The sequence below is a fragment of the Mastomys coucha genome, unplaced genomic scaffold (assembly GCF_008632895.1).
Source record: "Mastomys coucha isolate ucsf_1 unplaced genomic scaffold, UCSF_Mcou_1 pScaffold9, whole genome shotgun sequence".
NCBI lineage: Eukaryota > Metazoa > Chordata > Mammalia > Rodentia > Muridae > Mastomys > Mastomys coucha.
In genome coordinates this window covers 73,074,815-73,088,676 of record NW_022196915.1, presented here as the reverse complement: position 1 = coordinate 73,088,676, position 13,862 = coordinate 73,074,815, and the positions used below count along the sequence as shown (strand labels likewise).

Genomic DNA, 13,862 nt, shown 5'->3' with positions numbered 1-13,862 from the left:
AAATCATATGTTTTCAAACCACATTATAGTTATTAAAAAAGTTCTAAATAATGCTTATAGTCAATATTTTTAAAAACTAGACTTGCTTTCATCTCTCATTTAGTTCAGTAGGGCATATATATTAAAGCTTATTAAATATTTGCATGGCTCCATTTTACTTTAGTTTTCCTTGTGTGTGTATTTGTATATATATAGTAATATTATATATACATATATCATATAAATTTATGTATGTCACTCAAAAAAGTATTTTGGAAAGATCTTCATATTCTCCAAATGTCATGGCATACTGTCATCAGTAGGTTCTCGGGTCAGAAACAGGAGACAGTGTAGCATAATGGCTCTGGGTCTTTTAAGCTAAGGTGTTGTTTTAGACTATTGGTCTCTGAGCTCCTACAGTGTATCTCTTTCCTGTCATGTCCCTTTGACAGCAATGGGGCTGCCAGTCATTTGCCGGCTTAGTTCTTCCTGCTGTAGGGTCTGCACAGACAGTTCCCAGACAGAGCTACTGGGTGTGTACAATGTGTGCATATATGATCCTGTTTTCAAGCCATTAAAGAAGTTTTATGAGCATAATTAAGGATGTTCCTCATTTAGCAAGCTTAAAAAAGTAAAAGTTAAATATGAATAAAATATTTAAGTTGATTAACTTTTTTAGAGGAGTGGCAATAAATTTTCAAAGGAGCCTTTGACTAACTTACAGAATTCATAAAATGTAGATCAACAGCTGGAAAGCCCTTTTGTGATTTTTGCAGATATATAAGTTAGAATGTAGTAGTTATTAAGATAGTGCCTCAGGTAGAGATAGATAGCTTATCCCACCTGAACTGATCAATGAACATCTTTTCCTCTTAATATGGTATATACATTTTTAAATTTTTATTTCATGTACAATTGTGTTTGGCCTGCATGTAAGCTGTGTGAAGGACTCAGAGCCACTGGAACTTGAGTTACAGACACTTGGGAGCAGCCATGTGATGTGGGTGCTGGGAGTTGAACCCGGGTCCTTTGGAAAAGCAGTCAATTCTCTTAACTGCTCCTCTGAACCACCCCCAATGTGATATATTTCTGTGTGTGTGGGGTGTCACTAGCATTTAGCAAGGGTGTCTTAGTCACTGTTTTATTGCCACGACCAAGGCAACTCTCACAAAAGAAAGCATTTAGTTCAGGTCATGTTTACATTTTCACAGGCTTAGTCCATTATCATTATGACAGGGAGCATGGCAGCATGCAGGCAGATATGGTGCTGAAGAAGTAGCTGAGAGCTACAGGATGAGAGAGAGAGAGAGAGAGAGAGAGAGAGAGAGAGAGAGAGAGAAAGAGAGAGAGAGAGAAAGAGAGAGAGAGAGAAAGAGAGAGAGAGAGAGAGAGAGAGAGAGAGAGAGAGGGAGGACAGACAGAGACGCAGAGAGAGACAGACGGAAACAGAAACAGAAGCAGACAGAGAGACAGACACTGACTTTGGGCTGGATGGGCTTCTAAAACCTTAAAGCCCACCCATCCCCAGTGACACACTTGATTCAGTACCACACCTCCTAATCCTCTTAATCTTTTCAAATAGTGCTACTCCCTGGTGACTAAGCATTCAGACATGAGTCTGTGGGGACCATTTTTAATCAAACCATCATAAAGGATGATTAGGCAGGTGGGTATTGTTTAGTTGTTCACATTCTCTTTCATATAATTCATGTTTCAGCTTCATATGGCTCCCTAATAGACCACATTTGTAATGCCTCTCTTGGGTATGGGCACTTTCTCTCTCCTAGAAACCATCACCTAATTCTCTCTCTCTCTCTCTCTCTCTCTCTCTCTTTCTCTCTCTCTCTTTCTCTCTCCCTTTCTTTTTCTTTTTTCTTCTGTCAAAACACTTTCCCCAAGTTGTGAAACATTGCAGAGATGGAATTATTTTTCATATGATTTTTATAATTTAGGAATTCCTCATTTATAACTTCAACAAATCCATCTGTTGGCATTAGTAGACTGCTGTCTGTCAGATACTGTTATGCAGGCTGAATATGTACCATACACTGCGATACATGTCTTTTGGTATGAGACAAATGGTTCCCTGATGCTGCGCGCTATTTCCCGCCGGCAGGAAAAACGCAGCACAAACGGATTCTTCTGCAGCACAATCTTTATTCTTCACAAGCTTCAGTTGAGGAGGAGAGCCCCGACTATATCAAAATCCTTCCCTTATATAGGGGCGTATGCTCGCCTCAGACGTGGCGACTCATGATAGGTTGTGTAACGATCAGGCCATCTGACGTGATCAAGGGCACTCGTTGGGATGCATAAGCACACGCGCATAAAGCGTTCAACGGCAAGGCATTCTGATACTAACGGCAAGCCAAATGCCATCTTGTAGTGGTGATGTGCTTATGAAATGGCTTCCTACACCCTGACTTAGTGGCACACAACAGACAGTGCTTTCTCGAATACTGTCTGTGGGCCATGATTTTGGTAGTTGCTTAGGTAAATGGTGCTAGCTTAGTGTCTCAGGAAGCTGTAATGTAGAAGTTTAATGCAGAGCTATGGTGACCTGTAATTTTGGTAGGGACTTCCAAGATGATCAGTCATGGGCTAGTATAAATAGATACCTTTTTCTGGTGGTAAAGTAAGTAGTGTCTTAGGTCTTTGTCATGTGGGCCTGTCTTTCGTGTGTTTTGGCAGATGGCATATGCCAGAATGAGAGATCCAAGAAAGAAGACAGTGGCATTTATGATCTGGTTCTATAAGCCAGAATAGGTAATTTCCTGTTGGTCACACAAGTCGGAGGAGCACTTGTAGTTTCAGAGAATTGGTGCACAATGACTTAGGTGATGATAGATCTAGTAGGGCTGTTAAATTGCAGTAGCAAAGAGTATATCAGTAGTTACCAAATCAATGAATTGAACAGAATTTATAACTAATTTGAAAGGACATGAGAATTTAGTGTGTCTTGAATGACAATGAGGCGGGGAGGAGGTCTACATCTTGCATTGGAGTGCATTGGCTTGTGCCTGAAAGGGCTTCACCATTTTTTTTTTCTTGTTAACAACTGTCTGTGACAGACACTGTGGTGACGGCCTTGATTATGAGAACACAAGAAGCCAGTGGTCAGCAGGATTCAGTAGTCAGATTCTGGGCGTCATGGTTTAAATCAGCAAGTTGCTGAGTTAGTAATGAAGCTGAGTAACCCACACTTTTTGGTTGGTTATTCGTTCCTGAAGTCTAATATAAAAATGCATGAAAATTGACTAAGTTTTGAATAATACATTTTATATCTTAGGTGTACATTTGGGTAAACTTGACTTTATAGTTAGAAGGAGCTTCTATTTGCTTATTTTTCCTGGATTACATGAAAGCATCAACTTTCTTCTTGGTTCTTGGAGAATGTGTTTCTAGCCATATGTAAAACTACTAAAATTGTAAAATACCTGAAAATTACACTGTACTTTTAAGTGAAAAAAAAATGCTGTTGACATTTACAATGCTGAAACAATAGAAACTTTAAATAATGAGATTTTACTATCAAAATGTTATAACTGAAAATCCAGATAGTTTTTAGAACCTTTTTTGTTTAATTAATTTATTTAAGCTGTCATTACTGATTATCAGTGTGATTACTCAGCATGAGATAATACTCAGTAGGGTGCTCATTTAACTTCCCCTGAAGATAAGTGATATTAATTTATAAAACTTAGTATACCCCAGACACAGGCAAAGCCTTGGTAATTAAGTGTGGTGTTCTACCTCTAAATAGCAGTTCAATAGAATTCCCCCAGTCTTGTGTGTGTTTAATCAATTCTTCAACCAATGTGAATTGCTTGTGTGTTTTGCCTGCCTAAGTTGAGTTTTCTAGTTCAGCTTTGTGGGGAGAATTCCATATAAATTATTATTACTGTTTTTTAACATAAAGAACATAAGTTGTAAAAGAAACCGTCTTCAGATAAATTGGAAAATACAACAATAGAGAACTTGCTGTCAGTTTGATGGCAATTTCTACAATAATTTTAAGTACAAAATATTTTCAAAGTTTGACTGTGTATTCTATTGTGCTTTGCTTCAAAAGCAAATAATACGTACAATCCCATGAAAGATAAATTAGGAATGATTTGTCTATTTTTATGTGAAATCACTCTAGCATCATTTTTTTTTAAATGAAACTTCTCAAGCACATGTAAAACAATTTGATAGTCAAGATCACTTTGATCTGGCTTTGTTATAGTGCTCAGATTTTGCACTTAGAATTACTGGAGTGCTCTGTCGAGCTTGCCTGGGTATGCTTGCAAGCTCTCCTTTAAGCTTTAGATAGTCAAGCATGCTTGGGTCTGCTTGCAAGCTGTGTCCTTTAGATAATCGAGGTGGTCCTAGTACAGGAAGAAGAAAATGCACTCATTGACATATTTATATCCATCCATCCATCCATCCGTCTATCCATCCGTCTATCTTTCTGTCTACCTTCTATTTCTATCATCTGTATCTATTTATGTGTCTCTATGTATCTGTCTTCTCACTACCTATTATGTATTTATCTATTTTTTCGTGTGTATATCTCTGTGTGTGTAGGTATCATGAACTGTGTGTTGAGGTTGTGGGAGTTGTTTCTCACCTTCCACCATGTAGGTCCTAGGGACTGAATGGAATTCATCAGGTTTGGGAGCAAGTGCCCTTCATCCACTCAGTAGCCCTCCAGTCCTGGCTTTTCTTATATATTATCTTTCAGCTTTCCAATTAAGAAGAAAATGTATTACGTTACAAGCCTGAGATGCCAATCCTTTTGTATCTCTATTATTCTCTGACCTTTGTGGATTTAGAATCTGGAAAGAGGATGTGCTCATTTTCCTCATTTTACCATTGGCTAGCTCTAAGATGGTGAGATGAAAATTTGCTTTTCCACCACATGTGTAAAATCAGGACTTAGAGCTTAATTCTAAACATTAATGGGGATGTGCTGATTTTATTTCTGTAAGTTTTCTTTGTTTACTGATACAAATGTAGTTTCATTACTACAATATTGGATTGAGTTTCTTTGTGCTGTTTTTTTAGATAAGTTAACTCCTATGGAATTTGATACGCTTGCCTTCTGTTTTCTTCATTGCGTAGAAATGGCCAAGCCAGCAGGGCCATCTCTTGTATGCTGCCCAGGCCAGGTACAGACCTCAGCAGAGGAGTGCGTGGGGCCAGTGATCCCACCCTGCCCAGGCCAATTCTGTTCAGCAGCCCTCAGACATTAACATGGCCCCACATGGTAGCCCAGACCAGGGACTTCTTCATGGCTGGTAATGCTAACATGGGTCAAAGGCAGGAGTGTCGTTCACCTCACCCTCACCTTATGGGAGCACGCTGGGGATGGTGGGGGAAGAAGGGGTCCATGTTTCAGTACACTTATGTATTTTTATTTTTAAAAGTACAGGCTTTTATTAAAAACAAACATTTTGTGACCTCTTGTATCCCCAGTGGAGCTGTAGGCTCCACATTTCCCACTGTCTTGTGGGTGCTTCAGTCCAGTTCACTTTCCCCAGTTATTGGCAAGTTTACATTTGTAATACTGAGGCTGTACCAGTGATGCTGTGTTTAATGCCACTTCAGCAGAGGTGTCACATTAGACTTCGTGTGTGCTAACAGGTGAGATCGTTTTCATACTCGGGCATCAGTGCTACGTGTACAGAAGTTAGAGCGCTGCAGCAGTGACCAATCGGAGGCTAACCAGTCTTTGGCTGACAGAAATTTTTTTGGTGTCTCCTGCTTGTTTTCAAAGAACAAGACAGAGTACAAACATACCTGGGGGCTGTAGCTTCTGTTCACATGCTTCTTTCATAATGGATAATGATTATTTGGTGAGTTAGATGTCAGGCTTTTACACACATGCATTCTGTGTTCTCCTTGCTCCAGATCTGAATGGCAAGGTGACTTGTAACTACCTGCTTTCCACCTCTTGAGAGTCCTAGCAGCAGCTAGCTGATCCATTGGTTTTCCTATCTTTTTGTGAATCTGGAATTCTTCGTCTCACCCATTGTCTTTTAGCAGTTTTGGTAGTACCCGCAGGTTTTCTGGAGCCAGTTTCTCTCAACTGTTGTCTGCATTGTCTTTATTTTGCTTCTACTTATGAAAGAAATTTCTACAGAAAATTTCAGTACGGTAGAACTTTTCTTTCATAAGTCAAAGATGTGATTTCCTTTCTTCTCAGAAGAGAAAGGTGTCTTCTTCCAGGTGATTGGAGCAGGAGTCCAGTCAGCTGAGAACAGGGCTCACCTGGACTTTGTTTCCTTAGTTTGGATTCAGCTCTTCTGTGGCTTCACATGGCTTGAATACATGGGATCTGAATGTCACTGAAAATCTGACAAACTACTTTTTATTTATTTTTTTTAATGTGTGCTTGTATGTGTGAGTGTACATGTATGTGAGTATGCTGGCTGCATGTGGGGAGTGTGTGTGTGTGTGTGTGTGTGTGTGTGTGTGTGTGCGCGCGTGTGCGCATGTAGACCCTTGAAGGCTAGAGAAGGACATTGAATGCCTTGTGTTACTACTGCTTGCCTCTGTGTATGTGTCTATCATCTATAGATATCTAATTTTTGATTATGTGTGTATGTGTGTGAGTATATGCACATGTGAGTGCTGGTGCCTGGGATCCAGAAGAAGGTATCAGATCCTCTGATGTTAGGATTATAGGTGGTTGTGAATAACCTGACATTGATGCTGGTAACTAAACCTGGTCTTCTGCAAGAGCAGGGTACTCTTTACCTGCTAGGTGTTTTATTCTTAGGTTTGGTTCTTCCTCTGAACTTAGAGTTATGTTGAGGGCCAGCAAGCCCCAATCATCTCTTGTCCCCACTTGCCCAAAAACTTTAAGGAGCTGGGGTTGCAGGCAGTCCTAAAACAACACCTGGCTTCCCACTTGGGTTCTGGGGATTTTAACTCGGATCTTCTTGCTTTGCAACAGATGCCCAGCTACGGCAGTCTAGTTTTGACTTAGCAACTGAACTAGCAAGTGCCAGATCTCTGGGATAGCTTTCCATTTTAAATCTGATGTCTGTTTTTAGGGTTAATGCTGAGTTGTTCTCTGTTATTTCAAGTTTGCTCTCTGTTTCTTCTGGAAACTATGACCTGGCCTGCTGCTCTTTGCCTTCAGATAATGGCTGTCAGGATCTCTTCAAAGTGCGGGCTATATCATGGACATTTCACTCAGGTCCTTCTCTGCTCTGTATCATAGGAGGATGGTTTGCAGTTGCTGAAAGCCTGCCATGCCTGAGGAAGGATCCCCTTTTAGCTTTTCCTGGCACTAACCTTTACCATGCTGCACATGTGGCCAAGAAAGAATTGAGGGGAAGAGTTGATAGCAGATTTGTTTTATGTCTAGGCTTTTTAAGAGATCTTACTGGTTTTCTAATCACTGAGCCAGCAACCGTGCACCAATCAGTAGCTCAATGGATACTCCCTACTCTTCATTTGCCTATCTCTGACCAGTGGTGGAGTACAGTAAGGGCATCTTTGTAAACTAAAATTAATGGTCACGAAGATTGAATTTCTGTTACTTACTGGCATTCCATTCTTTGTGCCCTCACCACCTGTTTTTCTCTAAAGGAGTTTCTTTCAAACCTTATTTCATTCAGTTAATTCTATATTCTGCTTGAATTATATGCCTTCATGTAAGGTTTAAAAAGGACATGGCTTGTCCCCACAGACATCCATAGGCTGTTGAACTCCATTCACAGAAGCCAGGAGACAGATAACAAGTCTTCCTAGTTTTGAGAAATATTCTAATTCAAATTTCAAGTACTGGTGAAGTGAAACAAATTTACGACTATCACCTGGAACTTGCTGAGGTTAGCTGTGTTTGTTTATTACTTATAACAATACTTGATACAATGAAAGCACTGCATTGTTGAGTATTGAGGGCATGCTGACCGGCAAAAAGCATGTGTACATGCTCAGTTCTCATATAACATCCCTACTCTGCCTAGTGCTTTGCCTCCTTCCCTTTCTTGTGTCCTCAGCTTTCAGGGGAATTACAAACCTAGTAACTATCATTTTGCAACTTTTATGGCTTGTTTGTTAGGATGCAAGCAACGCTATGTTGTGACTAGTCTTAGAAGTCTAGCTTATGTTAAATAGACTGTGTGCAAGTACAGTGCATAGTATTTTCCAAAGACACTATCTTCATAGATAAGTCATAGCCCTACATATTGTATGTAAACATTTGTTTACATGATTAGTTAATCTATTTCTTTAGTGAATTAAATAATAACATAATTTAATGCTACCTTAGAAATAAAGATTTCCAGGTATTAGATATCTTTACAATAATAGAAATATTCTCAGTGTGGATTTACAAGTATAGCCACTATATATATATATATATATATATATATATATATATATATATCATTGAGCACTTGAAATTAGTTTATGCAGCTAATGAGCTAAATATTCAACTCAGTCACCATATGTAGCTCGTGCTACTATAGAGTGTAGTGTACTTCTATAATTGATATATTTTAAGCATTTGTTATTTTTTTATGTAAGTGGATGGGTCATTCCTGTTGGCCCTCTATTCATGTTATAATGAAAATAGGTTTATACTTATATCAATGATGAAAAATTTATATAAGTTTTATGATTGTTTTCAATAAACATATCTTGAAGCCTCCTTTAAACTATTTTGCCCTTTTTGAAAATTTTGTGTGTCTTGAAATAGAAATCTAGTTTTTTGTGAGGAAGAACAATTTTGAATGAATAGATAAGTAGCTTTCTAGACTAATATTAATATATTTAAGTAGCAGTCAGCTGTTTGATCTTGTTATGGAAGACATCCTGTTACAACAAAAATCTGTATTACGTAAGGCCCTGCTCTGTTGATGTCCACAAAGTTCAGATGTAGGCTGGCATGTGCAAAAAGAAATGGTAGCGGGTATTTAACTGTCTACTGAGCTACAGAGGCATTACAGTTAAAAATTTAAATACCTAACCTGTGTCCTGTTGTGTGCCTCCTTGTCCCCGACTAGTGGACAGTATCCATATGAGGGCACTGGTGAAGGGCAGAGGCTGGCTTGCAGGGCAAGAAGTAATAGTGGGTGCTATCACTGTTAGCTGATTTGCTTTTGTGAAACTCTTCAGTTTGTTTATCTATGAAGCCCAAGTCATCTGGCACCAGAATCTTTAATGTAAAATTTTGTGATTTTGTTTTTTAAGATCTGAACTTTATAACCATAAAATAGAAACCTATTGTTTTCACTTTAACATGAATAGGGGACCAACAAGATTGGCTCAGCAGGTAAAGGCACTGGCCAAAAGGATTGGTGACCTGAGTTTGACCATCCACTTTCATACAGAAATAAAAGCTTCAAAATGTATAGATTATAGTGCACTACACATTGCAGAGACCTAAGATCTTGTGAGGTTGTATGATTTCCCATCTGCCTTAAATGGGATTCCTGCTGGAACCTTCTCAACACTTATGGTCAATATTGTCAAGTTTAAAGCTTCATCAGTGACAATATGATTGATTGACCCTGTATTTTTGTCCTGATTTTGGAACTAGATAACAGTTGCTGCATGAGGAAATATTTACTTGTGTGTTATTTTATCTTTCTTCACAGCTGGACAAATTCGCCAGCATAAGAATTCCAGGGAGCAAGAAAGAGAGACCTCCCCTTCCCCACATGAAGACTGTGTCTGGAATCAGTGACTGCTCGTCAGTGTCTTCAGAGTCAATGGAAAACAATCCCAAGTCGCTGTCAGAGAGTGAAGTCTTGAAACTTTTTGAGAAGATGATGGTAAGAGGTTTAATTCTGTTTTGGTTCTCAGTTTTACTCAGAGTATATTAAGAAGTAGCTTTTATACTGTTTAGCTGCACGGTCGGAGCTCATGTGCTTTCCGGGTTGTCCCAGTGCTGTCTTGTCAGCAGGCCCTGGGTTGTTTTTTAGTGCGGTGTCATTCCTTTCCAGCCTCAGTGCAGTGTATTTCGGTTACGTGGCGCTGTGCTTGTAGAACCCTGTCCTTTTCCTTGGTGGCTTTGTTGTTTGGTCTTTAGTCTTTCACTGTCACTTCAGAGTCTGCTTTTTAATCTAAATGAGCTGATTTGATCAGCAATCCGTGAATGTTAAGAAAGTTCAAACCACTTCCTCCAAATGGATGCTAATTTTATATAAATAGATTTTTATCTATATAGTTGCTACTTTCAAGTTCATATCTGTTATGATTCAAAACAAATATTTGAAAAATTACCGAAGCAATGCCAGAAGGTAGTGTTTAATAATTCAGTTCTTTATGAGTTCAGAGTAGGAAGTGACTGCTTCAGTTTTCTGAGATACCTAATTAGCTTCAAGGAAAATACAGCAAATTACAGTATTTTTGGGAAATTTGCAGAGAAAGTCAGCCTGGGCCAACTGGCAATTGAGAATTGTATAGGCAGAGGGAAGGGCAGCGTCTTGCTATGAAGGAAATTCCAGTAAGCAAAATTATAGAGCTAGTCTCTGAATAGCTCCTGGGACCAGTGAGAGGCCTGAAAAGTTAGATTAGAAAGATAACTTGGGGCCAATTATGAAAGGATATTCTGAATATCTCTAAGGTACTGTGTATTTCCAAGTCATGATTTACTCTGTATATGTCTGTCCATTTGTCTTATCAATTTTGGCAGCTTCATCCATTTTTTTAATGGAAGTTACTGCACTTGCTCATCAGTTAACGGTCTATCGTGTTTATGAAATTTGGATACTATTAATGGCTCTTCCATAATTGTTCAACACGAGTGTTGTATTTGTACTGTACTGTCTTACTTTTTATTTATCGCAAGTATTTGATTTACTGTTAACACCAAGAGTCTCAGAAGACCCTGGAAAGAATAAAAGCCCAGTTTATTTTCATAAGATTTTTGAATAAGTACTAGTGATCCTAAATATACTTTAATGTTGCACAAATTCTAGACTTGGGAAACGGATCTGCTGTTATACCAGCTCCTACTGAAGTGTTACTGTTGTTTTTTGTTTTGTTTTTTGTTTTTCTTGCCTACAATTTGGAATTCCTTCCCTTTTGACACTATGAGCTGCTATAATCTCTGTCAAGGACAAAAGAAATACTTTTTGCTAGCCTTTGCCACCAATAATGAGGCTTGTATGAAGCTCCTTCAGTATCACCTTTGCAGACTCGCAATGGCAGAGAGACCTTTCTTCTCGTGCTCTGAACACGTACATTAGTTACCTCTGAAACTTTGCAATGGTACTCTTATGGCTCCTCTAAAAACAGTAAAATATTCTTAAATTATAATTGTGAGTACCATCTGAGTAAGTAGAGACAGCAGCCCGCTGCTGTGAAACATTGTAGAGAACACATTTTATAATCACGTGGTTAAAGGACAACCATGCAAGAAATAGTGAATGTAGGTTGTTCTGTTCTTTTGGGGACTGCTGCCATTGCTTAAAGATTCAGGGAAGTGTGTGCGGGTCAGTTGGAGCTGGACAATTTGATGAGTAACTGGGCCAGATCATTTGTTTAATCTGAGGCAGGTCTGCTTGCTAATAGATCTTTTCAATCAAACGTATGTTTTATTTAGCAGAAGTGGGGTGGAAGTGGTGCTTTGCTGGGGCTGTTAAATATTTGAGGGATGAGTCATTCCTAAGTTCCCTTTCAAACATACAGAACAGATTCTTTGCTTCTCTGAATCCTTGGTTATATTAGAATACCTCGAATACAAAACCTTCTCTTGTCTCTGAAACTGAACGCTCAAGTCACTGAGGAAGTGTGTCTTGCCTGTAAGTGTGAGTTAGAGACATTTTTTGGGGGCACCATTGTTTGTTTGTTTACACTGAACTGTCAGTGTTCTCAGTCACACAGGATTGTCAAACAAAGAGGTTCTTTCCAAAATGGCATCTAGGTCTAAGTCTGCAGGGAGGTCCAGCCTTGAAAAATTGACCCTCAAATAGCTGTGCAGAAGCATAGTTATTGATTGGTACCCAATTATTGTTTCTTGGGTAAAACAAGCTCCTCAATACAAAGTCCCCGTCTAATCTATATGTTTCCTAAAGGAAATCAGCGTGCTCTGACTCTTCAGTCTGTTTTCAGTACTCTACAGTGCAAGGCTTGGTGGGTGTGCCAGGGCTGTCCTGTGACCAAAGTCAGGCAAAGGCTGTAAAGCTCTATCAGAGAGCAACTCTGATAGAGAAACACTGTTTTCTGCAATGATTTCTTCAAGGTCAAAGAGCTTCTAGAAAACAATTACTCATTCTGCTGTCTACCCTAGAGACAGTGAAAAACAGCTATTTCCTTCTACTATTTACCCTAGGTACAATGACTACTACTAGAATTTCACGCTACTGGACTTGATCAATAGTATTCTAAAATATACATTTTTATATATTCTTTATTCTTTGTGAATATCAAATTTGCCTGCAGTGCTTAAGATGTGTACACACAAAATATTTATATTTACAACTACTATATATTGTACATGTTATTTATTGAATTTAATTTGTGTTGCTGAATTAGAGAATGGTCAAGGTACTTTTTCCTAGCAGTCAGTCATGAGTTGTCAAATAACACCCCACTTACGGATGGGGCTCATGGATCTCATCTTCCTCTGTACTGAAATGGAATGGCTCACTCCTGTATAGCTCTTGTACAGGCAGCCACAACAACTGAGAGTTGAGGCATGCATTGCTCCCTTCATGTCCAGAAGACACTGTCGTCTAGAGCCTCTCAGCCTTCCGACTCAGGATTGTTCTGAGCCTTGAGCCTTGGGTGGGGGAAGGAGGTAAAGATAAAAGGGCGCAGCTGAACAGAACTTTCTCTTAACAAAAAGGAGTTCTCCTGACGGAAACATTTAGAAATCTGCTATATTAACCTTTTGGCATTTGTGCTTGTAAAGGTTTCATCATATTTAAAATTTATATGTAAGGTCTTTGTGTCACAATTGTGCAGTTTTAAAAACAATTATTCCTATTTACCAATTATGTAAAGTATTTAATTTGTACATGAAGTAGCAACTTTATTTTGAAGAACACTTGTTTTTCTTCCTTAAGATAGTCCTCTGAAATATTACTGACTTGATTATTTAATGAATGCAAAGTATAGTGTAATACTTCACAATTTCATTTTTGCTTAGAGAATTGATTTTCTTGGTCTCATAATGGTCTAGTTTCTAAAACAGTGATGAATTTCTAGTTATACATTTAAAATGTTATGTTTATTTAATGGTGTACACATACATGTGTGGGTGATCATGTCACAGTGCATGTCTAAAGGTCAGAGGACCACTTGCAGGACTAAGTTCTCCTTCCACCAAGTGGGTCAATGGGATTGCACTTAGGTTGCTAGGCTTGGTGTCAAACACTTGCTGAGCCTTCTCACCCACCCTCATCCTAACTTCCTAAGAGCTTTTCCCAACCCGTGCTTATATTTTGGTGTATATTTGGTATATACTGAAAGACTGGTCTTCTGTGAATCTTGGATGTATGAACTAGTTGAAATCAACATTGCATATATATGCAGCCTTGATATCTGAAACCAACATTAGTAAATGCTCTTGCCCACTTTATTGACTGTAGTGAAACTGGCCTTTTGAAGGACATGAACTCAGTCTGCACCACTACAAGTGACTTGCTGATTACAGTCGTGCCCTCTTAGAGTTAGTCCTTTCAGTTCTTTCCATGTCTTCTCATAATAGAAAACTCTCTTACTCTGTATGATTTAATGTCATCGAAAGAAAGCTTAGCTTTCTTCACATTCCAAACTTGCTTTGTTTGGAGATGCCAAACTGTATCTGCTATTGGCCTAGTACAATTGCCCTCCATTCCTCAACTTTTCTTTCTTTCTTTCTCTCTCTCTCTTTCTCTCTCTCTCTTTCTTTCTTTTTCTTCCTTCCTTCCTTCCTTCCTTTCTCCTCTCTT

General features: G+C 38.8%; 1 protein-coding gene across 4 annotated transcripts in view; it reads left to right on the top strand.

The window, feature by feature from the left end:
- Nucleotides 1–13,862, top strand: part of Diaph3 (diaphanous related formin 3) — a 471,820-nt gene that overhangs the window by 38,940 nt on the left and 419,018 nt on the right. For all 4 annotated transcript variants that reach the window (XM_031361487.1, XM_031361488.1, XM_031361490.1 and 1 more), the window contains one exon: nt 9,579–9,755. In XM_031361487.1, coding sequence (XP_031217347.1) covers nt 9,579–9,755 — 177 coding nt within the window. The remainder of the gene's footprint in view (nt 1–9,578; nt 9,756–13,862) is intronic.